At 39.5% G+C, this 26,822-nt stretch overlaps 1 protein-coding gene across 7 annotated transcripts in view; it reads right to left on the bottom strand.

Annotated features, from left to right (window-relative positions):
- Positions 1-26,822, bottom strand: part of TNS3 (tensin 3) — a 216,469-nt gene that overhangs the window by 8,990 nt on the left and 180,657 nt on the right. For all 7 annotated transcript variants that reach the window (XM_048940293.1, XM_048940294.1, XM_048940295.1 and 4 more), the window contains 5 exons: positions 11,167-11,338; positions 8,949-9,592; positions 8,247-8,333; positions 5,194-5,325; positions 2,791-2,886 (listed from right to left, as the gene is read on the bottom strand). In XM_048940293.1, the coding sequence (XP_048796250.1) occupies positions 2,791-2,886; positions 5,194-5,325; positions 8,247-8,333; positions 8,949-9,592; positions 11,167-11,338 (1,131 nt within the window). The remainder of the gene's footprint in view (positions 1-2,790; positions 2,887-5,193; positions 5,326-8,246; positions 8,334-8,948; positions 9,593-11,166; positions 11,339-26,822) is intronic.

Genomic DNA, 26,822 nt, shown 5'->3' with positions numbered 1-26,822 from the left:
GACATACTTGAATTATAGCCATTGATCACAATTATACGGTCCCTTGCTTGCCGAAATACACTGCTTAAATCTTACTCTAAAGGCCTTTGCTTCCAATTTAAAAAGTGCAAAGATGAAACAAACAATAACATATGGAGTTCCTTTCAGTACTCTTAAGAAAGCAAAAGCACAAGGAGTCGATACTATACTACGAAGCAGTGAAAGAAAAAGGAGTTCCACTTCTTAGCCACCTAGTTTTTCTGCCTGGTGCTTTGTCTACATGTACCTCAGGCTTTGGTGAGGCTGCATCTTGAGTATTGTGTTCAGTTTTGGGCCCCTCACTACAAGAAAGATGCTAAGGCCCCAGAGCGTGTTCAGAGAAGGGCAGCAAAGCTGGTGAGGGGTCTGGAGCACAGGCTTTATGAGGAACAGCTGAGGGAGCTGGGATTGTTCAGTCTGGAGAAGAGATGCTCAGGGATGAGCTTATCGCTCTCTACAACTACCTGAAGGGAGGTTGTGGTGAGGTGGGAGTTGGCCTCTTCTCCCACGTAACTAGTGATAGAACTAGAGGGAATGAACTCAAGCTGTGCCAGGGGAGATTGAGTTGGACATTATGAAATACTTCTGTGAGAGGGTGTCAGGTGTCAGAGCCTGTCAGGCTCTGGAATGGGCTGCCCATGGAGGTGGTGGAGTCACCGACCCTGGAGGTGTTCAAGAAACATTTAGATGATGTACTGAGGGATATGGTCTAGTGGGAAATTTTGGTGATATAGAATCACAGAATCATAGAATCACAAGGTTGGAAATGACCTATAAGATCATCCAGTCCAACTGTCTCCTCATCACCATTGCCACCACTAGTACTAAACCACATCACGCAGCACGTCATCCAGATGCCTCTTGAACACTGCCAGGGACGGTGACTCCACCACCTCCCTGGGCAGCCATTCCAGTGCCTGACCACTCTCTGAGAGAAAAAGTTCTTCCTTATGTCCAACCTAAACCTCCTCTGATACAACTTGCGGCCAAGTGGTTGGACTGGATGATGTTAAAAGTCTTCTCCAACCTTGGCAATTCTATCATTCTGTGATTCTCTATTGTAAGCTCATGAAAGTATAAAAGACAGCCTAGGTAAAACTTCACTCCCTCAGTGCAACACTACTGTAAATAACATTCACCATTACATTATACTTCTCTTAATCACTGCCATAAACACTGATGTTGAGAGCCTCTTTTTACCATTTGTACTTGGCTTCAATTTAAGTAACTGAATGACAGTCATCCTTGAGCATGTGAGACTATATATCATGACAAAATTTAATCCACCTTTACTTGAATTTGTCATTTTACACTTGCTCGTTTTATGGTAGAGGACCATTTCACAAGTATATTGGCTATATGTGGCAAGGTTTGGTAGCAAGCCTCTATGAGGTGAGCTGAAGCTGGTGGTACCTCTGGTAAAATACATTTGAGAGCAGAAAAGCTGCACAGAGAAAAAGAATGAGCAAAGAGTGCCACATAGCAGGGAGAGGACCAAAGCCAGATAAAGAGAAGGTGCTCCATGTTTTTAATAACATACACCACACTGAAGCTCATGAACGTCCCCACAGCAGAGCAGGTGAACATTTCCTGAAGTGGCTCAATTAGCTTTGCTATGTTTCTGCTCATCTCTGCTGTGTGTGCACCTTAGCCCTCTCACCTACAGCATTAGAGTAAGGACTTCAGTTTTCAGACACCCTCTCTCATGTATTTATTACTTTGAATTCCAATTGTATTGTAGTGTGTTATCTCACATTCTGCTATCATGGTTAGTAAATCAGTTTTCTCCCTTAGCACACTGCTGCTGTTTTCCTTATCTTGGCCCATCTCCCTACCTTTTCCCTTCTTCCTTTCCCCTTCTTCTGGGGTGTGGGTCCATGGGTCCCTTCGCCTAATTAGTCATGGAACCAGGCCAAACCATGACATTTTTTGGTGCTGAAGGGACTGTAGCCTGTGGAGAACCCATGATTCAGCACATGAGAAGTGGAAGAAGGAAGAACTCACAGAGTAATTGTTAGGTACTGACCATATTGTCCTCAACCCCTCTTGTAACACCTTGTCTGGGGTGAGAACTGAGAGGTCTGGGATGAAAAAGTGAAGTTGGGCTTAAAAAGAGCAGGAGGAAAAAAAAGTGTTATTTTAATGGCTGTCCTTCTTTCTCACTACCCAGATCTATTTTAATTGGCAGTAAATTAAATGAATTATTCCAAAGTAAATTTTATTTGCCTGCATTACTAACTAGTAAGCAATCTTCCTGCATTGATCTTGACACATGAGCTTTGTCATGCTATTTTCTCCTCCTACCCCACTGAAGACAGTGATTATGGGTGGTTATTTTGTTGTTTACCACCATGCATAATTTCACTGCATAATATTATGTAGGCTGATGTGCCATAATGCATGTTTTTTTTTTAAGTGAGTGATACTCTGTTGTCATTTTAGCCGTCTTCTACTTTTAATACAGATAGGAAAAAATAAGGCAAAAGTCTTAAGTATATAAGGCCTTCAACATTCATCTAGCTAAGACGTCTATAGCAATGCTGTCAGTGGTTGAACATGACAGCCTGAAGCTTGGTCATGTGCACCTGTGCTAGAGAGCTCTGCACACATACCTTATGTGCACAAGGCTGCTAGGATGGGTTCCTACAGAAACTTAAGGACTTGAGCAGAGCGTTCTCTCAGCTCCACTCCACTCTGTCCAGGTCTATAAAACAGCTCTGGCAAAAGCAAATTATTTTCATTTTCAATGTCCCTGTGACACACAGTACTTACCAAAGCATGGTTCATTTGGGCATCCTTTCAAGTGAACCCCCTTCTGAGAGCACTCAATCAGAAAATGCCTTACAAGTTCATTTGACAGATCTCCAACTGTGTTAGAAAAGAACAAACACATGAATAGACACAAGGAACAAGCAATAGTCTCACACATTAGCAGGTTTTTATGAAGTTGTTCTCCACATCAACACCATATGTTCTGTACACAACACACAAACACATTAGAGATGCTCTGCAACAATATTATAAGACATAATGAAAAGGCAATTTCGAAAAAAAAAAAAGCAACCCAACAACCAGGCAAATAGCTCACTTCAGATATACAGAGAATGAAGTCTTATAATCATAAGTTACTGGCATCCAAATATGCACTGTTGTCTAAGCATGGTTCCAAATACAGAAAGGAAAAGGTGCTTTGAAAATTAATGGCTAGAAATTCTGACATACCAGTGCCAATTAGAAGAAATTGTATCCAGTGTGACAAAGAAGTAAAAGTATGATACCCAGAGTTCTTGGGATGGAATTGCTCACAGAATGTCTCCAGATCAAAACAATAGAAGATTGCGCTGCACAAACGTAAGGGGAATTCCTGTCTCAGAATTTTTAAATCTTCAAATGCTTTCAGTTTTACACTAACCTTTTACTCCTGAAGCAATTAAACAAATTGAAGGCAATTACATGAAACACTCAGGTTTCTGTAGCTCACCAAATTTTTAAATACAGTTTTTATCTCCCAGGGCTCCAAGACAAATTTAAAACTGTAAGTGGGATGTAATGAAGAGATTCAAAGAATAAAAATCCATTGAGACTGAGCATCCTTTTAAATATATACACATGTAATTAAGATAATTTCATTAATTTTTGAGCAACTGGTTCACAGTATTTCACGTATTTCACACCTGCCTACAAATTGGAGCTCTCTCCAAGCAATGAAAGGATTAGCTCACAACAATACAGAAAATCTGTTAAACCATTCAAACCTCAACAGAAGAGCCATGAACACAAATTTTCCTTTTGATTCTCAATGAATCAGCCACAGTCCAGGGAATACACGACATCAAAGGCTGACTTTCAGGCTAAGATAGATGCATGCATTAATCTGGAGAGCAAAAGGTTCTATTCAAGCAAATACAGCAAAGGTCACCATTTCAGACAGCCTATTGCTTGTCATTATACTGATAGAATATGAAAAATAAATTAATACAGAGGCATGCAGGAAGGGGAAGTCTAGTACAAGAAACTTTGGAGGAGACTGAACAGATCTGTGCCTTGGATTAAATAGTGGGAGACAAAGCTAAATTTCACAGAGAGAAGTAGAAGGATGTGACAATCTTGGCCATAACTTCTTTTGCTACCACTTGCCTGTGGTACAAGTAATATAAAACTGGCTCTTATAGGCTAGTAGTGTTTGAACTTTCATGTCTTCCTGGATTTTATTAATGTGATGAGAAGAGATTAATCAGAACACCTATAACCACTCAATTTGCCTCACTGTTGCTGTCACCAGCACACCCCAATTGTCTACCTCAAGTTAGACATTGAAGAGGTTCTGCTGATACTTCCTGACAACACAGAGGATTACGTGACAAATTTTTAGAAGAAACTGCCTCAATGTATCAGATTAAGCATACAGAATTTAAAAGCATTATTGTATTACAGACAGATTACTTCTCTTGTCCCTAAGTAAGCATGAAACCTTAGTAAAAAATGAGAATAAAGTATTATTATAACCACAGCATTAAAATTCACTGCATTCTTGTGATCTTTGTTGCTCTTCTCACCAAGCATTAGCAATGAAAATCACCCCACACCCCATGCAATAGCACATTTGTCAAGAAACACTACAGGTAGTACCCCCAACATTCCCACAGATTGATTTATGCTTTCCATATGTTCTTTTCATTTTACCTTTCACAACTATCAGGCAGAACTTACGTATAAAGGCAGTGGTGACAGGAGACTGCACTTATTTCACCGTACCTTTTAAACAATTATCATCTTTCCTCAGATTTATATTTAATGTATAACTGTCTCAAAACAAAATACTGGGGTCAAAACCATAAAATCTCCCAGCCAAGTGAAAACTTCACATGGTGGCAATATGGATCAAACACACACTTCTAATTGCTAAGGAGGGCACACTACTGAGATGGCATTGTTTTGCTATCTGGTTGATAAAATAGGGACTACCACAACGTACAAACATTCACAAACCACGGTGAAACTGTTAAGTACAACGAATATCCAGTTCTGTTCAATTAAATACTGCTGCAAGGAACCAACAGGAGCCTCTAATTCCAGCTTACTGGAAGTGGAAGATTCCTCCAGATTAACACACAGTAGTACAGACTTTCTACCACGCATAGTTTGTTTAAAGGACAGAAAGAAGGCAACCAGTACCTTTCTTGTTCATCTGCAGCACAGAAGGAGGTGGTGAAGCAACTTTTATTGCTAGCCCATAGGCCCCCCGGAAAGAATGACTGTCTCGGACAACAAACGACCCAGGCTCCTTGTCCTTGAGAACAGCAATGGCTGTAAGGAATTTCAGAAATGAAAGAAAAAATCATTTCCAGAACAATACGCACACAAAAAAATTACAGTTATAAACCTATAATTAAGAAGAGTAAAGAAGATATTTTTATGTTCTGTAAAAGAAACTACAATCAAACACATTTGGAGAATCTGAAAGCATCTTGCCTGAATCTCATAGATACTTATTTCAAAAGAAATCTGAAGTACAGATCCCCAGTGATTTTTTTTAACTGTAAAGGGTGTGCAAATCCTACCAGGTCTTATGCAACCAGTATTTCCAGCAGAAAAAGCTGGTTAGTGGTAAACTGCTGATACATAGAGCAGGCAACAGATCTCTACTGCCCACTAGGCTGCAACTGATAATTTGTTATTTTCACACAATAGTGTAAATCTGTACCTCAGGTCAAGTGCCTGCATGCAATTAGTTGGAAACACCTGCATCTGTGAATGACAACTAGAGTAGCTGGAACCTCTGGACAAAGCCAGAGGTCGTCAAATGCTTTTTCATTTGTTGCATGCTTTTTCATTTATCATAGAATCACAGAATCTCCAAGGTTGGAAAAGACCCTCAAGATCACTCAGTCCAATCATCCACCCATCACCAATAGCTCTCACTAAACCATGTCCCTCAACACAACATCCAAACGTTCCTTGAACACCTCCAGGGTCAGTGACTCCACAGCTCCCTTGGGCAGCCCATTCCAGTGCCTGACCACTCTTTCAGACAAGTATTATTTCCTAACATCCAGCCTGAATCTCCCCTGGTGCAGCTTGAAGCCATTCCCTGTTGTCCTATCACCAGTTACACGAGAGAAGAGGCCGACCCCCAGCTCACTACAATCTCCCTTCAGAAGTTATAGAGAGCAGTGAGCCTCCCCTGAGCCTCATTTTCTCCAGACTGAACACTCCCAGCTCCTTCAGCCTCTTCTCACAAAGCCTGTGCTCCAGACCCCTCATCAGCTTTGTTGCCCTTCTTTGAACACGTTCCAGGGCCTTGATACTCTATCAAGAATACTGAGCAAAAAATAGGTAACTCTTGCTGCAGTCATGACCTAGGTTAGTATCTGATATTTGTGTCCATGGCTGACACTGATACATACAAACTTCCTGGCAATGCAGAGACAGCTTCAAGCTGACAGTGCTAATGTAAGCTTCAATCAAAGTTTAGGTTTAAGTTCATGAAAGACTATCCTCCCTTGAGAGAAGTAAAGCCAAATCAAATAAAATTCAAACAAATAAAAAAGACTTCCAATGCTTATAATTGGAACATGTGCCAAAAGGTGAAACTGGTAAAAACAGATAATACACGTGATCTTAGCCAAAAGGCAATGCTAATGTAGCTAATGGTAGTGACCACGATGAATAGTGTTTTGTAGCTAAGAATGTGCTCTATTATATAGCATTATTGTGCTCCCTGTATCAGTTGTAGTTTCCATGGAAATCAATAGGAGGAATTAGTTTCAGTGTAACCTACATATATGCAGCCCATGACAATTCCTCTTCACTCACTGTGGCTCTGGCAAGAGAAAAGGTGTTCCTTCTTCAGTGAAAGTCTCTTAGAACACTTCTAAAAAGTTATTTTAATTGGTACAGTAGAGAGAAGCATACTAAAATGTTTGGAAAACTTTTTTTTTAATTTGATCAAACAGTGAGGTTTAAACTTTCTTTATGATCTCTTCTATTTGAATTCACATCCAATAAGGGAACATTTTCTACATGTTTTCTGGAGCAGAAGGGGAGTGAAGTGAAATAACATCATCCAGAAATTAATAAATAATCTATTTTCTATGATCTTTCTTCTCCCAGGTTAAAATTTACTCCCACAATATATGGGCCACTCGCACAGTTTGACAGACCGTAAACTAGAAAGTAGTTCATTTACCAGTACTGAAGGCTACCTGGTTTCACTTCAAGTTTTATGACGTGAACTTCCTTTCCAATGCAGACCTTATTTGTCATTTTCCTTTTCAACACATTTTAAGAATCCGAGCTGCCATGTGGTGCCAATGTTTAAAATGCTGCCAATGATGGCACTGCCATAACTTACTAAATACTGCAATATAGTTGAATGTTACAGTATAGACACAAAAACTGTCAGACCACCAGCATTTACAAAGTACCCAACATTCTTCATTTACATCTATTTTGTCCCTGCAACAAAAAGTTTGCAGGTATACTGCCGCATACAACAAAAGTTTTCTCCACCTTGCAATACATCTACATGTAGATGTACCTGTGTTGTACATCACAAAGATGTTATTTCACAGAAGCTACATCATCACTGTCTCAGCTACAGAACAACTGAGGATGCTTTTATGGTGAGCTCTAGATAATAAGTTACTCTCTGCTACTTAGCATCTCTCAATCTATCAACACTGGGAAACACACATGAAATTATGCCAGAGCAGCACATTTCTACTCAAATAATTTCTGCGAGCAGCAGTTGTTTGGTACTGGATCGTGCATATCTGCTATTCCAAAACTTGGAGGCCAAAATAGCTCTGTCAGACACATTGATGAAAACCCACCATAACACAAGACTGCATAAGAGACCACATTCAGCTTTCATTTTCCTTCAGCATACCTTAAAATGACTTCCACTGTTGTGATGAGGCAACAGAAGCCAGATTCTAATGAAAGTACTTTTGCAGAGGCTACCAAAGGAAGTTCTGAGTTACTATATGTTAAGCGAGGATAATAATTGGTATGATTAACTCAACATTTTCTCAGATATGAATGCCCTCCGCTCTCAAATACAGCTGTCAGACAAAATAAATTGAGGTTGTTTTCTGTCCTTCTATATCCTGTAATTTTTCTTACAGTTACCCTATACGTCTGGTAGTCAAATAAAAAGTTAATATGCACACACCAGCTAGCCTACTAGTAAACATATACCCCAGAATATACCTCAGCTGATATACCTTGTTCTCTTGAAATATCTGGTTTATACCAAAACTTGGATGTGTCCTGGACAAATTTTACAGTCACTTGTTTCTCTGTTGTGTGTTCTGTGAAATAAAGGCGAAAAAGAAGTCAACAAACTTTCTAAATATTGAAGTTTTCTAAATATTGAAGTATTTTTGCTTTTCTTTCCAACTTCCAATCACATTAATTATTCTAAAATCTAATGAATACAGAAAAAAATCTGAATTGTTTTAGAACCAAAATGTATAATAACCTACATTAACATTCTGAAAGCTCTCTTAAAGTTTAATTTTGCAAAATCTATAAGATATGGAAAACTCTCATGTTTATAAAGTTATACCAAAGTTATATTCTCAGTAAGACCCAATGAATAGACATCATTATTTTTAACTATTCTTTGCACAGGTCTAGCAAAGATGCAGAAATAAACCATCATTAAGAGGTTGGACTGGATACTGCTTGTTTGTGATTTCACAACTCCAAAGGTGGGCTGACAGATAAGGATGGAAGTAACACTTCTGCACCATAGTCTTCAGAACAGTACATGTAAAATAGTGAACTAGTGCCTCTTACTGTAAATCAAGTCCTCCATTTTCCTTCCACTGCTTCTTATCTCCTTTTCATTTTAAATCCCTCCTCATTGAGAGAAAAACCATACAATTCTGATATGTTATGCATTTCTCTGATGCAGAACCTACCTGGCACCAGGGAAGTGTTTAAAGTGTTCGAGAAATCTGGAAGAACACTTGGGAAGGGGATGCTGATTGTGCTTCCACTGTGGGGGCTTGAGAAACCACTTGAAGAAGGTGAGATGGAGACGACGGAACGGTCCCCTTCAGAGGACCTCTTTTTCTCTGGAAGAGGTGGTTGAGAATGTAGGTTCCCTCCAAGGCACGGATGGACTGCACTGTTCTGACTAATATGTCCAGAGGTCATCGCAAGAAAGTTTTGAGCCAAAAAGCCATCGTCTTCTGCACTTTCTACAGATGAGCTCATAGTTTTTGGAGAGATGGTAGTGTTGGCTAGGAAAGCAGCTTGTTTCTCCTCTTTGGGGGAACTAATGCCCACGCTGGCCCCATTGTAGCTTCGGTAAGCCTGAGCACTGTTACCGACAGCAGGTTCTGGCTGTTGCTCTGTTGGTGATTTCTCCAGGTTGCTCAGGGTGACAACTTGTAGCCCTGGGGTTTGGAAATGAGACAAAAGAGAACCATCTTGCACAGGGTTTGAAAATTCAGAAGGCACATGATAGCTTCCTGTTGGTCTGTTGCTTTCTATTGAAAGCTGGAACAATTTGGAAGATTTAGGGCTGTTTTCAATCCAAGAATGTTCTGTAGCAAGAGAGCTGTCAAAAAGAAAAAAAAAGGAAAAGAGACAAAAATTGAACACAAAAATAAAACAGGCAAATCATTTTCTAAAAATGTCATAACACAGTCTATCCTCTGGTCATTACTGAAAGCACTCACTCACTCAGGATAATAACTGATGCGTTTGATAACATGCAGGACCTGGTGATCAAGTTGGAACCAGGGACTCCAGCCCCATCCTGAATACTCACTTCTTCAGTGTAGTTCATTACTTTGTCTCATCTCAACCCTCAATCCAGCCATGGTGATGACAGAGTTTCTGAGTTTGCACTGTAAGTCAGGCCATCAAATTAATCATTGTTAAAAACACTCTTCTTTCCCCCTATTTGAGAGCATTACTTTTAATATGAATTAATTCTATTAAACTGCTCACAACATTGCTTCACAGAGCTCCTGGAGATCTACAGTGATCCACAGTGCTGGCTGAAAAAAGACCAGTAGGAGGCAAGAATTTCTTAAGCCAGACCTGTCATCAAAGACAGATTTATGGAATAAGATTGACACTGCTACAACATTTCTTACATGCAGTGTCCCTTACATGAATTTAATAAAAGGGAAAAGGGAGCTGAGACGTGGAAAAAGGGGGGTAGGTAAAGCAGGTGGAGAAGGGAAGTGGAGAAAGGGGAGGGAACATCTGCACTTATCTGCAGATTAAATCAAGAAAATGACAAGAAAGACGTTTAGAAAGAAGGGAACAAAACTTTCAGATAAAGCTTATGGCAGGAATGCAAGCTTGATAATGACCACATTGCTCTTAACTCATATCCACTTATAAGGAAATGTCACATACTTGATTCAGTCTTAATTACAAAAAGAAATTTCTTTCTCAGTTCAAGAAAATGAAATCTATTAGATATGAAGACAGACAGAAATCAACACACTCTAAGCCTTTAATGAGAGTTTGACACTCCAACATTCCAAATGCTTACTGAGAAGAAGGAGCCAATTATTCTGAATATGAATAGTTAGCCACAAAGGAATGCTGTTATAGAATGACAAAGAAGGAAACTATTACAGACAGACAAGTACTAATTTGTAAATTTGTGTTATTAAAACTCTGATTCAGAGCCCTATACAGTACAACCATAAAATAATGAAAATTCTCACTGTGATGGAGTCAGTTGTTCACCACCAAATACAAATCCTGACATTTTACTGACTATAAACATGGGTACTGCAGTGAGCAGATTGCTGTCTCTCTCTCACATACAACTCATTCCAATGTAAAGGTTCACAAAATGCTTTTCAGTAAAGCGTTAGAGAAATTGGTTAAAAGCACAGCAAATAAGTGTGAGCTTCTGCTAGAACATAATAAAGTAATTGAGCTATAAAACACTATTCGTTTTTGCATTCCTAATTTATCCTTAAAACTCAGACACACAAGCAACATCTTTGAAAGTGGTAATTTCCAGATGGTGGGCAACAACATCATTACAGGTTACACATCAAAGCTGGTGGCCAAATGGTCTGCAATGAAGATGTAAATATAACACATTGGCTGGAAACTGCAGTAATGAGAACTAAACGTTCAGATCAGACAATCATTTCCTACCTCTCTCCCACTGGCACAGAACTGTTACTTGAGGCTGTACACGAGGACACTAAACAGCGCTGAAAGGAAGGATCCACCTGCGTGTTGGATCTCAGCAAAGCAGGGTTAGTGTCGATGGTTTTGTCAGACACTATTGTAGGATGGTTAAGGGCTTCTGTGTAGCTCTGAGATTCTGCAGCAAATGAAACAAAATAAAAGATAAATTAAAAAAAACAATCCACATTTTTTATGGGCCTTATATTGGCTGAAAGAAGGGTTTATAGAACAATTTTTCTTTTAATAGGACCATTTTTCACTTGTTTAAGCAGTGACATTTTATTTCACAACAGGGCATTGATTGCTAAAAACATCCAGCAGGAAAACAAATAGCAGAGACAAGTTGTTCTGCATTCCACAGTCCACAGTGTTAAGACAGATATTTCTAGTCAACTTTTCTATGTAACTCTAAACACACTGTCAATGTTCACTGACACACCAAAGTGATAGAAAGATGGAGTGTTAATTCAGCTCACTCATTCAGCCTGCTGCTGAACGGGGCAGGGCACTGGTCAAGAAGTAATGGTTAGATAAGTGAACAGTGAGGTGGATTGAAATGGACCCTCCTCTAAGCCTGTCAAGATCCTTCAGGATGGTACCCCTTCTCCCCAGCATGTTGAACACAGATCTCAGCTTGGTTTTGTCAGCACACTTGCTGAGGGTGCACCACATTCCCACTCCCTAAGTCACTGACAAAGATGTTACATAGTGCCTGTCCTAATACTGACCCCAGAGAAACACCACTCATCACTGTTTTCCACCTGGATATTGAGCCTGTGAACACAAATCTTTGAGTGAGACCATCCAGTCAGCTCCTTATCTACTGTGTGGTCCATCTACCAAATCCACGTCTCTCCATTTTAGACTCAAGGATGTTGCACAGGACGGTGTCAAATGTCTTTCACAAGTTCAGGAAGGTGATGTCAGCTGCACCTTCCTCATCCACCAATGCTGTAACACCATTCTAGAAGGTACCTCTCAAGCACAATTTGCCCCTGGTGAAGTCATGCTGGCTGCCACCCATCACCTCTGTTTTCCACCTGCTTTAGCACAGTCACCAGGAGAATGTGCTCAGCGATCTCACTGGACATAGAGGTGAGACTAATTGGCTTACTGCTCCACTTTAACTTCTCAAAAATGGGGGCTATGTTTCCCCTTTTACCAGTCACTGGGAACTTCACCAGACTGCCACAACTTTCCAGATACAATGGATACTGGCTTAGGAACTTCATCTGCTCAGGACTATTTCCTCAGTTCCTTATTATTGAAGAACTTTATAAAAGAACAATTTCTTCTTTGCTTCACGGGTGCTTTGTTATAACTAGACACAATCTAATGAGTTTGATGTTATTCTGGTATGCTCTAAAGCGATTCAAAACCAGTTCACATATGCCCTGGTCCAATGGCACTATTTTCTACCACACATCTGAATAATTACATCTATCTAAACAGCTCTAATCACCTTAAAACTTGCAAGGTTGGAGATGAGGAGATCATGACGAAATGAGGAGACCAGAGATGAAGTAGTCCCTAAGTACTATCTCTAGAATACTAGGTATACTAGGAACATTTTTAAAGACTGAGACAGGAAAAACAAGAACAACAACAAAACAAAACAAAACAAAACAAAACAAACCACCAAGAAGAAAGATACAAAAGAGCTCCACCCTTACTAAGTGTTAAGGTCATAAAGAAGTCTTACTAATAGTGCAAAAAGAAAATGTTTCTTGTCATTTCTGTGAACTTTGCTGAAATAAGTGTAAGGAAATCTTTTCAATACATTTCATGGCACAGTCTGGCTCTGTTCTTATTTGCATACATAGTATGCGAGGTACTTAAAAGAAATACCTGAGATAAGAAAACCTGCCAATCAGTCATCTGAATGAAAACAATTTGAATTCCTTGCATAGCACACATACTGTACAGAGCAACCACTTAAATGGATGAGGAAAGCATTAAAAAACTACCAAAATATCTTCTAACTACACCCATTATTTTAACTAGATCCACGCCAGCCGTTACAGTGAACTTCGAAGGAAATCCATCAGAAATGGGCACGTCGGGGAAGAACTAAGAAAATCTGTATCTGTAACAGTTCAGATATATTGTATATACTGTCTATAAACATTGGATATACTGTGTATGTGCTGTATATTTCATACTGGTGGAAACACAGTCTTAGTTCACATTCCTACTGAAATCAGTGGCCCTTCCAAGTATTATAAAGATTGATGTTAAGCCATGAACAATTACTTCCATACAAGATAAAGTATTACTGCTTTATTATAACTACTATCTGAGGAAAAAAAAAAAGTTTAGTTGAATGTGGGTTGGCCAAACTGATGTATATCTGATGACCACCTCAGCTTCCCTAGGAATACAACCTTCTGTAGGCTAAATGTTGCTGGACAGAACTGCATCTGTAAGAAAAAACACATCTTAAGTGTAACAGACATCTCCTTTCTGCATATGAACCTCTAGACAGATGCCTCCCAATTATAATACAGGTTGAGATGACTCGGCTACAAAATAGGAGAGGCTAATGCTTCTCCTGCAGGCACGGGAACTACAGTCACAGGCTTAACTCCATTGCTTACTTTTGTCCATGCCTCTGTTCCTATTGCTTGGTATCAGACTACGTTGGGGAGTGAGTGGAATTCAGTAACAAAAAAATCTAGAGGGAGGAAGGGGAGAGGAGCTTCTTATGAAATAATATTTGGATCTTCTCCCATTGTTATGCAATCTTAGGTATGTGAACAAGACCTAACCTAAAGCATTTATACATAGCAAAGCACTCCCACCACTAACAGCACTTGCTTGAAATAATTAACTAAGACTCTAATCATCTTTGTCTCAGGCCATGGATTGTTGCTATTATCTTAACAGCATGGAGGCTGCAAAATGGAAGGACTAACACAGACTTTTTTTTTTCTAAAGCCAATTTTTTGTTTTTACACAAGCACAAGAGTGGAAAACCACAAGCAGCCTAGTATGTAATCTGCAAAACAAACAAAAACTCTGTACAACTATTTCCCAGCTAGAAATAAGGGTATCTGAAAGGCACTTCCCATGAAAGCAGCTTTGTTTATATTTCAATTAAAAACAAGCTTGTGAAAATTTCAGCTATGCCCTCTTTATTGTCTGATCGAGTCCACAGTCACCAGTCAGCTGTTAACCCTTTACTATGCAATCTTACAGTTTCTTTCCTGTATATATGGTATGAACTCCTCCCACACGTTTGCTGCAAATTACTGGTGCTTCTTGCTGCAGATCTTCTTAGTTTACAACAGACATGTACAAGCTGCAGCCCAGCACAGCTCAAAATGAGGCCAGGCCCCCACCTCACCACCATCATGGGGACGGCCCAGCAGCCTGACCTGACCCCAGCACACAGCCCTTACTCTGCAATGACAAAATAGCAGTGTGCTATTAACTCTACCTGGACTGAAAACAAGGCACAGAACACAGTGCAGTACAAATAATTTTATGGATTTTGATACATTGGCAGCCTTACTTTCTGCTTTGATACAGGAATTTGAGAACAGGTTTCAAGATTGCAAAAAAGTTTTCTACTTTCTCTGTATACCTGAGACTCCATTTTCAGTCAACATACTTACTTACAAATTTTCAAATTGAATGCATTGAGTTGCAAGCAGATATTCAAGCTAAAAATCTGACCATGTCTCTCTATTGGACTTCAATAAGCCCTATGTAACAGAGAAATATCCTTCATTTCACAATCGCATGTTATTCATGTCATCATTTTTTGGCAGTACGTGCATTTGTGAACAACAGTTTTCAAGGATGATGCACAGAAGATGTAAAATTTCACTAAAAATCTCTGACAAACAACGCAATTTCTCTTTACCATGTGGAGCACAGTTAAGCCAAAAAAACCTGAACACCCATAGTCCACGCCATTAGTTCTCTTAGCAGACTGATGACATAACAGTACAGCTCCCTGCCTGAAGAAGGGACATAACAAAACCAAGCTCTTGTTCACATCTCTTCAAGCAGTTGGGTCAAACCTGACTTTATTAAATATACCTGCACTTCCTAAAGCTGAACATCGAAGTAATGAACCAGACCGTTTGCAATATATGTCAGTAAAAAGTGACACTCAGGAAGAACAGAACAGCATTGTGCCTGTGTGCGTTTGAGAATGAGATCCAGCTCACTATTCTATCACCTCACTTTGAAGAAAAGGAAAAAAAGCTACTAAAAGCTGCAGAATTCTTCTAATTGTAAATAGAAGCTTTTGGAAGCACCTGGGAGACAGACATAAAATCAAGATGTTATAGATTAACTACTATTTGAATTCATTAGATGTCTTGTCTGAAAGTTAAAAAAAAACAAGAAAATTTAGAGAAAATTTAAAAAAAATAATGAGAAACCAAAGAAAAGAGGAAAAGGAGAAAGAAGGGGAAAAGCAGGGATAAGGGGAAAAAAGAAAACTTACAGATGTTGAAAAATGAAAAACAAAACAAAACAGAGTGGCTTAACCCACAAAAACATTCCATATGAAAGATATGTAAAAGCATTCAATTCACTATTTCTTGTAAGCAGCTGAGCTGCACAACCACCCCAAGGCTTTTGAGACAGTGGTCCAACAGCAGCAGCAGCAAAGTAAAATGAGCTGTCATGCCCATACACTTTGCATTTTAGCAGGCTCTCATTTAATCCAAAATTTACATTCCCTTTTGAGAGAAAGCCAACCTGTTTGCATGCGTTTGAAATTTTCGGTCAAAACCCTCAGCTACTTCTTTTGGGAAAAGGAAGTTCCAAGTTACCATTCTGCTATCTGAAGTCTGAAAGGGATGATCCTTCTGAACCTCCTCATACCCAGACAAATCATCAACTGATACTCTACATTGCAACACAGACTAAGTTGATGGCTTGAACTTCCAGAGTCAAGCCAGCGAAAAAAGAGAATCTTTCTCTTGCAACACAATAATGCCAGGTTCCATACCAGTTTGAGGACCAAGGAGCACATTACTAATCCTGGCTGCACTGCTCTACCATGCCCACCAAACAGTCCTGACTTGGTGCTTTTTGACTTCCATCTGTTTGGGATGATGGAAGAGTGACGTGGGCAACATTCTTCTAGCAACAACACTATCAAGGCAGCTATGAAACAGTGGGTCACTTCCGCTAGTACAGATTTTTACAAGTGCAGCATGCAGGCTCTTGTAAATCACTGGCTAAAGTGCATAGCTAATTACGCTATGTTGAAAAACAATGTTTTACAGCTGGGAATGTGCTATATGAAGTAGTATTACTGGGCTTCTTACATCAGTTGTAATTTCCATGGAAACAAATAGGATGCATTACTTTCAGAGTGACCTACACATTTCATATGTGACGAGACATCTTCCCTCAGTATGGCTCAGGCAAGCTAAAAGGATTCCCTGACTAATTCATCTGCAAAGACAGAATTGAATATAGTGGAAGAACTGGTGTCTGATTTCTTCTCTACTCATTTTGTTTTTGAATGGTAGCACTCCATTAAGAGTAACAAGAACTGGCTTCCCAGGAGAGGTGCCCATGTTCCATAAACACTATTTACCATTTGCTCAGGATTCACCTTGGATTTGTCCTACCAAACAAACATTCTCAGGTCTGTCTTCCATCTGAAATGCTTCTGAAAAATGCATGCCACATCCACCAGCATTCACAAAACACTCTGTGTCCCTCTGAAACTTGGCTCTAACTGCAATGTCACTACCAGTGCTGAAATGTTCACTCATCCATCCCTCATCTAGTGAACTGCAAATTTCTATGACAAAAGTCTCTGCTGATCCAGTTTTGTTTTACTCAGGAGACTAAGGGTCAAAAGATCACCACTTTCCTCTTGCAATATTATTAATTTTTATTCCTCGTTACTAAAGTTATTCTGTCATTCACTTGATTTTTTTTTTTTTTTTTTTTTTAAACAGAAGATTTAGACTGAAATTAGAGCAGAGGAGTTTAAACATACAAGGAAAGGTAGGGCAAGGATTCAAGAGAACTCTAGTCCATGGTATTAAGCATTAAAACAACTTGTGCAGATATACAGTGGATGGTCCATGGTTTGAAGTACATTCCGTCTTATCTATACACCGGATGAAGATCTGAAAATATTTTACCTGACGAAACCTCTCTCATACATTTACAGCATAAAAAGTTGAAAAAGCTTCATCAAGGAAAATAACGTTTAAAAAAGGATGAAATGAAAGAAAGTTCTTATGTGTCAAAGAGAAGAAATCTGATTCTTCTCTTTGTTTCCTGCAGTTTCTCAATCTGCAGGAAGTTCTCTCAAAAATAAAAGGCACAAAGGCAAGGACATAGAAGAGAAACAATGAGTGAATGAAAAATACACCAGTAAGCAAAGTACAGAGTTAATTAACCTCAGTAGATACTTTGCTTATTTTTTCAGCAAGAAAAATGCTAAGGAAAACATTACAAGCAAAATAAAAAAATCACAGTTTTACATGAAAAAAAAGAAGAGTATGAAAGAAACTTTTAGCAGAACTAGATACTGATGTGCTAAATCCACTGACAGCTAGCTGAACTGGATGAAGTGAAAAGGAGTACATAACTCTAATCATACAACCTGGGGTAGCAAAAGCCTGTGATACTACGTAAAGGTGGAAATCCTGGAAATAGTCATTATGCGAAGAAAGCATTTAGCTTCCCACAACAACTAAGATACTTAGATTTTTCAAAGCTGTTCTACCTCTCATTCAGGGTTAAATTTCCATAAGCTGTTATTAGCAAATGTTACCATTATTTCTTAAATGTTTCAAACACTAAGAGCAAGTTTTGAACTACAGTGAAGTAAGTGGCCGGATACATGAGGGGAGAGCACTAGGTGCTGCCTTGGCCTTAATAAAAACTATTAACAGCACTTCCTTTGGCATTCTTGCTGAGGCATTCTTCCTTCGCATTCAGAAGCTGAGGAAACAGCCTGAACAAAAGGGCTGACAATTGGCTGAGCTGTCAGGTCCATATATTTGTAACTAAAAGCTTTATGCCCAGTTCACTAACAGTATCAGCATCAATGACTTGGATTATGAGATGCAATGGCCTGTCAACAAATTTGTTGATGGCACTAAATTAGGAGAGTGTTTTGTCCAATTAATGGTTAAGAGGGCTCCTAATGAACTTGAGGACAATACCGACAGATATCTTACTTAAGCTAACGTGAAAAAGAAAAGAAAAAAAAAAACAAACAGAATCTGTAGGTGAGGCAGAACAAGCCCTTGTGATAATACAGGCTTGGACCTAACTAGAAGTTAGCAGACCTGCTGAAAAGTTGTAGTGCCTATCAGACTGAAAGCGAATCTTCAGTTTGCTCTCATCACAGGCCAAGAATACTGAGCTATATTAGGAAAAACATGGCCATCAGACCAGAGAGTTATTACACCTCTGTATTTGGTACTGGTAAAGCTACTTACTGGCATATTAAACCTAGGCTTCTAGTTCAGAAACATCAGAAACTGGGAGAGATCAAGTGGTCTTGAGAACACATGTGGAGAGGAGGATGGAGATGATGTTGTTTAACCTGTAGCAGAAAAGCACTGAGGTGTGGAATGTAAAAGCAGTTTTCAACGAGAAGACATGTTCATTAGCAGCCAATAGAGCCAAATTCTTTTCAGTAGTAGATGATATAGAAAACAGATAAGAGACAAAAACAGAAAATTCGTATAGGAAATTTCCTCATTAGGAAATTCTCAACAGAAATTATTAAAAAGCTTTGTCACTAAGGGTAGCAAAACACTGGAAGAGGGCATGTAGCAACAAGATAAGGGGAAATGGCTTTAAAATGGAAGAGGGTAGACTTAGACCAGATTTTAGTAAGAAATTCTTTTCTGTGAGGGTAGTGAGGCACTGGAACAGGTTGCCCAGTGAGGTTATGGATGCCCCTTCCCTGGAAGCATTCAAGGCCAGGCTAGATGGGACTGAGCAACCTGGCATAATGGGAGACGTTCCTCCCTGTAGCAGGGGGCCAGATCCTAAAGGTCTGTTCCAACCCAAACCATTCTGATTCTACACACACACTGCTGAAGTTTTCATACTTCTTCCTATCCCCCAATAATTGTGTTGCCATATCCCTTGGGGTGAATACACCTGTAGGGGAACTGCTATGTCATGGCTTGAACTGGTGATTGAGCACCTGGTGAATGGGTGTCTGGTCCAGGGATCACAGGCAAACTGTTTGCACCTGTACATCCCAGGTGACCAGAAGGGATGAACCCAGGGTGGAGCCTGGGCCAGGTTCCTCATGTAAGGGCCAGCCACTGAAAAGAATTTTCTGTACTGTGCTGTTTCCTGAGAAGGTGTTCTGTATAGCTACAGATCTCCTTCAACAGCTGAGTGAGTTCAGCTTTTTTCCTGTATGTGACTATCATCCTACCTGAGAATACTTCACCTGCTATTCCTAAGAGCCTGTCAGAAGCAGCTTCGCTTCTTCGTGATCAGAACAGTACCAAACTTAAGAGAACAGTGTTCTAACACATGGTCAGAAGAAGACAGCACAGCATAGAAGAATAAAGTAGGTTTTTCTTCTGTTTTATTGTTTCACCTTACATGGTTGAAACAATGGCTGTGTAGTGGAAATGCTAAGCCGTAGCTTGAACCAGAGATTGAGCACCTGGTAGGAAGGCAGAGCCAACCCAGGAGAGCTCAGGTACATGCAGTGCACCTGAGTGCCTGTAAGAGGTGGAGCCAGGATCCACCCTTCCCAGGCCTCATTTTAAAGGTTGACAGTGGAGGCAAGGGTATCTTCTTTGGAGATCTTTGCCTATCTGAGGACCTTATAGGCTTTCTGAAAGTAAGTGGTTTCTTTTCTTTACCTTTCCCTTAGTTTTGTGCCTACTACTGTTGTGTCTGACTGGATTCTCTCTTGCTGTAGCCTTGCTGCTTTGCTGTCTTGTTGCGCTTTTCCTTGTGTTGTAAACTATTTCTTTGTTGCCCTGTAATCAGCTGGCTTTTATGCACATCAATGAACCTTTCTTCACAGTTATCTTTATTATGAGTGAAATGCATATGCAATCATGTGGTCAGCTGCTGTTTCTTTCCTCTACTTCTCAGAAATCTATCTCTAACATCCGGTTTATAACTTCTCCAACAGTACAACAAAACCTTTTTTTCCTTTCCATCCTTGTAAAGGAACAGACAAAGTAATTATTGCTTGGAGATTCTGCTAACCTCTGTTTGAATAGGTTGCCTTTCTTTGCTAGTCACCAATTTGGTGATTTAGGTGGGTGGAACTGCAGGATAAGAGAACCTATGGCTCTAGCATCCACATACTACCTGCTGTACTAGCAAGACCAGCTTCATTTAATCTCACTGACAAGAATCTCACTGGAATGCATACGCTTTTCTCTTACAAAAAAGACAGCCAAGACAATGATAACCACAGGGGAGTTGACCACCTGGGAAATAATGCAACAAATCTGGTGAGATAATAAATGATTGCAGTGGTGTTTAACAGTTAAAACCCACATTGCTAGTAACTAAGCTACGATGCTGTACTGAAGGCTGCTAACTTTATGCTATTATTTATGATGTGCACTTAAAAACTGTTAATTATGTTATGGGGAACTTCCAGATGTATTATAAGACAAAAAATCAATTCTTGCCTTATGTATGAAGAAAACTTGCATCATCCATGTTGTCCTTGAGGAAACATCCTTGGCATAGTAGCTCTCATCAAGTACTGGGCGAGTAAGATTGTCTGTATACCACTTCCATGCATTCTGGCCTGATAGCAAGATGCATGACAGAAGTGTGTACGCAGTAGGATATGCTCATGTTCAAGTGACTCTGAGATCCTGCAGTGGCCCCCAGGGGCTCCTGCAAGTGACAAACCAATACAACTTCTGGAGCTATGCCAGTCATCAACACCTCTCCAGGCAACTCCAGGATCAGAGAATGAATTGCTGTTATCCTCTACCCTTGTATTCACAGGGATAAGTATTATCAAAATGATGCTCTACCAGATCCCTGTTTCACAGTCCCTGCCCTGAAAATCTTGCTCTCTTGCATTTCTGAGAAAATAACTGTTCCCAGACAGATATTTACACTGTTCGCAAACACTTCATATCACTGACTCAATCAGAAACACCAAAATAAAACTAAGCTGTATTTGTCAAAGAGTTTGCAATGCATCTTTAAAGCACTGAGATGTGCATCATGGGTTCCTGAAGGAGTTTTTAGGTTAATTTCACTCTTATTTCCCCAAATAGTGCTGAGGAAGAAAAAAAAAAAAAAAAAAAAAAAAAGCCTTCTCTTGGGACTGAAGCACGTGACTTCTCATGTATTTTGAAAGATCTTGCAGATGGTCTGTTATTGACTTTAGGCATAACTTTGCTGTCTTGGGAATGCAGATCAGCTGCTGAGGTATCTCTTCAAGTCATCTGGCTCACATGGAGGCATAAAATGTGACAGTTACAATAACACTCTTTAGGAGAAAGCTACTAATGTAGTTGTCATTTCATAATGTGTAAGGAGGAGTACGACTACTCTGCCTTGAAGTTCAGCATATTATTCTGTGATGAACAAAGCCAAACAATTAGGAAATAATCATTAATGTGACTATTACTCTTTACAGCAAAATAATTATCCGTCATCAAAGATAGCCAGTTCCATTCTTAGTAGCTTATCTCATCATGGAATTTCAGGTATTCCCATTGCTGAACATGACAGTTTGTCTCAAACCACTGCAGTTTTAGAAGGAAAACACAATCCCTAGGAGTAAGTACACTAACTGGTACCTTGAAAAACAGTTATCTTCATTTTTAAGCAGAATGTCCTAGAAGTCTAAGCACCCTTCAAGAAAACAGAGATGAAAAATGTTTGCTCTGTGCTCTGAAGTTAACTGGTTATTAAAGCTGCTTGTGATGTGGGAAATGCAGGCTTGAGTTGCCTTACTTGAACTGAAAAATGTAACTTGCACCTACTGACAGCTCTGATGAAAAAGACAGTTTGGAGGAGGAAGCAGAGTAAATATTAACTAAACAAAATAAGGACTCAGTTTCAGGTTCTAAAAGCAAGCACCAACATCAATCAGTGAAATTTTAAACTTCGTGGTATGATTCTATTTACTCTTTCTAGGTGGAAAACAGGGTTAGAGAAATTCTGAATTATTGTTTCAACCTAGTCAACAGTCACCAGATGTCCAAGTATGCTGCTTGTGTTGTCTGAGAAATACTTACCTAACAATAGGAATAGAAGTAACAAAGCTGATGTTCAGACCCTATACTGAGTGTCTCACTTTGGCCTTGCTCTCCAAAAATTCTGCCAAAATGTGAATATCTTCAGTTTGTTCACCTTTCTGGAGTCACTTCCTAATTGGCTAAACAGAGCCATCTCCAGCCTCAATATGAAAAATAAGGGACTGCTTTTTAGCTTTTAAGTAGGATACCTAAATCATTTTTTTTGTCTTAGAACAACAACAAGCTTGATTTTTATTTTTTTTTTTTTCTTCAAAGGATTCTTCTAATAGTTCGCAATTAAAACTGATCAGAACAAATTCTGTTCATTTAGTCTTCAGTGTTGCTCCTTATTGTCTAACAAGATTGAGAAGTAAAGCTATTATGTGTTTTCTTGTTCTGTCTGTTAAGTGCTCGGTAATTTTTCTTATATAAGCATCAGCTAACGGCTGAATGGAAAACCTTTTCATTAAGGCCGTTAGAATCAGGCCTTTAAAGTACCTAGCACCCTGGATGTTATGACATGTTTATCGTATGGAAAACGAAGGAGGAAGAGCATGTGAAATTCCTCATTCAAGAAAGGCTTGTGCTTATGAAGTCTCTTCATTTTTACTTCTTTTGGAAGGAAATTTTTGGAAGGAAATTCACCATAGCCTTACTAGGAACTTCTCAGCGGACCAAAAGGAATCAGTCTAGATAAAGTTTTTATATGTAGTCAGCAATTATATATGTCCCAGGCAAACACCTTCTCTTCTACTTCAGAAAGGAAAGATAATAAGTTCTTTTCTAACAGAAAACCAGCTTCACGAGGGTTCCAAGTCCTGCTTTATGCCAGGTCATTCCATTAACAGTCACAGGAAAAAAAAAGCTCATAATGGCAAAACTCTGTTTCCGTAATGCTTTGCGATTTCTTTGTGAGCTACAAACGTTGCTACTTAATGCACAAAGCCTATTTTTTTTTCCCTTTCTCTTCACTATTTGTTACCAGTATAAAACATGGAAGTCCCTCCTTGTCCTGCAATTACACAAGTGAGCTCAGGAAGCTCACAGAGCATACTGCACTGCAGACAGACCTCTCCGACTGAACTGCCAAAGGGGTTTGTCTTTTTTAACCCCTGCCTTCCCCCCACTTCACATACACAGAACAGGCTGTGTTTCACTCTGTACTGCGCAGTGACAACAACTCGGCCAGGAAAATACAGAAGCCCCGGAAAGTGAGTTTTCTTATTGAGGAAAGCAAACAAGAAAGGAGGAGAGCAGGAAACCGAGAACATACCTATGGAGGCCATCATGATAGAAATTCTCTCGTGAAGCACGGCTGTGCAAAAACTTTATTCAGAACAGGAAAAAAAAGAGCTTCCTCTTGTTGAGCTGATTGCACTGCATTCTTTCAGCAGCTTAGAAGAGCACAGCAGCCGGGCGAGCTACTCCACCACAGGGAGGCTTCTGAAAAGCCATTCTTCACATTAAAATACCAATCGCTCTACCCAATGTGCTAAAACTTCATGACAAAGAGGATTCCAGTGTCTGCACTGAAAGAAAGCCAGACTCTCTGAACGAAGTCAGTCATTTGAAGACAGACAGAGTTCGCTCCATCCAGACAGAAAATAATATACGGACAGTTTGGGCTACGCTGCTGCTCAGTGTTCCAGCCAGACTGCCCATTCAGTCTATTTGTGTTCTGGTAACTCCACCTCATTTGAATTAGACTTTTTTTAAACCTCTTTCCCCTCCCCCAGACTGCTCACAGTTTTCTTTAGCATACAGCACTGTTCCTGCAACACTTCCCAATTCATTTTTGTCAGCACACAATGCTCACAGCTCTTTTCTTCAGTGACTCTCTGCACACAAAGCTTGTGGGGTTTGTTTGTTTGTTCTTTTGCTATTAAGCAGAAACCCAATTCTCTGTACCACTTAATTTGACCTCTCAGATTTGTTTCTTTCAGAGAGATACACAACGTGAAGCTGTGAATCTAAACGATTTTTAACGTGGATTATATTTCAGCAGCTATATAACGCCAAATTAGCTCAACGCTGATGAATTTAGTATCCAAGCTCTGAATAAAGTCTGACTCACTTCCCAATCCTTCTTTGACAAAATACCACATGTAACCCTACAGTACTGCATTGAACGTCACCCCCAACAGTGTTCAGAGCAGGTTTTATTTGCAGGTCAGGAAAATGAGTGGAAACACTGCAGTGCTATGATGGGCAGCACACTTCCTGTTCAGATTGTCCCAGGGCACCAGATTTTCTGAAAGGATGAGTACGGGAAATGACTTGATATGGTCAAAAACAAACAGGACAATTTAAAGCTTTCCTGTAACTAATTACTCAATTGCTTTCAAATTTTGAAAAGCAAAGTACTTGCAACACGCACGCTGCACCATTTTGATAACTTTGAAATATACATATTGGTTTGATTACAGGGATGAATACTAGCAAATTAAATATAACTTTGCTTTCTGTCACAGACCAAAAGGTACACTTAAACTATTTGTTCTAAGAATATTCACTCCTACCAGCTATTTCTATTAAACAATTTCATAATGGTAACACCTAGGACACACAAATAGGGAGGAAGATTGTGACAGACACCAGACTAATAGTGGGAAAAAATGAGGGGCAATCTGTCATGCAGGCAGAAAGGAGTACTAATGTAGCAATCCACAAGTGCCAATAATTACTTTGAGTAATTTATTACACAATTACACTTTGTTTTTCATGGCTCCTGGAAGAGATAAATGTAGATGAACAAACTCTTCAAACTCCTATAAACAATGACTATTAGCAAAAATTGCTTTCAACAGAAAGCATTCTCAGTGATGCATAAAGAGTACTATATTCACAAGCAACATTTGAATGTCCAATTTCCTTTCTGATTTGCAAGTCTTAGAAGCTTTTTATTGTTTCGCTATTTAGCATTTGCTGAAATGGAACAGAACATTGACAGTAACATAAGAATTCTTAGAGACAACATGTGAAGGCTCAGTTAGTGAAAAAACATTCATTTCCAAAGCTGTGTACCATTGTAATATATGCAAAAAAATAGACTTGCAATATATATACAAATATACATGTATATTTGCAATATAGATGCAATACATATGCATATATATGTAGTATATGCAAAAAATATAATTGTGAATACATTTGAGGCAGTAAGGAATCGAAAAGGGCTGAGAGAAGAAAGAAGTAAAGTTTAAATAATACAAGTTATTTTTCTTCCGTAGTCAGATGAGATATTTCAGGAATAAATTCTTAAATGGCAGGAAAATATACTTCTCTTTTCTGAGAAGACCACAAATAAGTATCACCTTAACTCACGAGCATTTAATTACAGACTATAATAGAACAGTTCCCTTAAAAAGGATCAAGTCCAACTTCCTGACCACCACAGGGACAACCCAAAGTTAAAGCATACAATTAATCCATTGGACCAAATTAAACCAATTTGGACCAAAATCCAAATGCCTCTTCAACACTGACAGGGGCATCAACCACCTTGCCTCAAAGCCTGTTCCAGTATTTGACCACCCTCAAAATAAATAAGTGCTTCCTAATATCTAGTCTGAACATCTACAGCTTTGTGCCATTCCACAGGTCCTTGGTTCCCTTGGCTTTCCTTCTCAGAGGACAGAGAGGCATCAAGGTCACCTCTTAGCCTCCTTTTCTCCAGACAACCCAAGTGTCCTTAGCCTCTTCTAACAGGACATGCCTTTCATCACTGTTACCAGCTTTACTGCCCTCTTCTGGATGCTTCAAAGGACTTATCTACTTTTTTGAATATTGTATACGGTATTCAAGGTGAGGAAGCACCAATGCTAAACACAAGAGGAGAATCATATCCTTTGACTGGCTGGCTATGTTGTGTTTAATGCACACCAAAATGCAGTTTATCCATTGGCTTCTGGGGCACTCTGCTGGCTCATGTTGAGCCTGCTGTCATCAGCACCACGAGGTCCCTTTCTCTTGAGATGCTTTCCAACCACATTTCTGCATTTGACATTGCCTCATCCCAGGTAAAGAACTCGGGATTTTACTTTGTTGAACTTCATGCCATTGATGATTGCTCAATGATCTAATTTATCTAGATCTCCTTCTACAAGGCTTCTTGTCTCTCCAGTGAGTTAACAGTACCTCTCAGTTTAATGTCAGCAGCAGGCTTGCTGATGCTTTCCAGTCCTGCATCCAGATAATTGATAAAAATATTGAATGGGACTGAATTTAGAACTGAGCCCTGGGGAAAACCTCTAGTGACTGTCTGACAGCCAAATGTAGCCCCACTCATTAGAACTCCTTGAGCTGAGCCAGGTGACCCAGAGTAGCATGAGCTTGTTTATCTCAGGGGTGGACAATTTCACAGAACAACTTAAACTAGATGTAAAAGACTTAAGTCCTGTTGGGCTTAAAGGTCATCTAGTC

This window comes from Lagopus muta, chromosome 3, assembly GCF_023343835.1.
Source record: "Lagopus muta isolate bLagMut1 chromosome 3, bLagMut1 primary, whole genome shotgun sequence".
Lineage (NCBI taxonomy): Eukaryota > Metazoa > Chordata > Aves > Galliformes > Phasianidae > Lagopus > Lagopus muta.
This window is presented reverse-complemented; position numbering and strand designations above follow the sequence as displayed.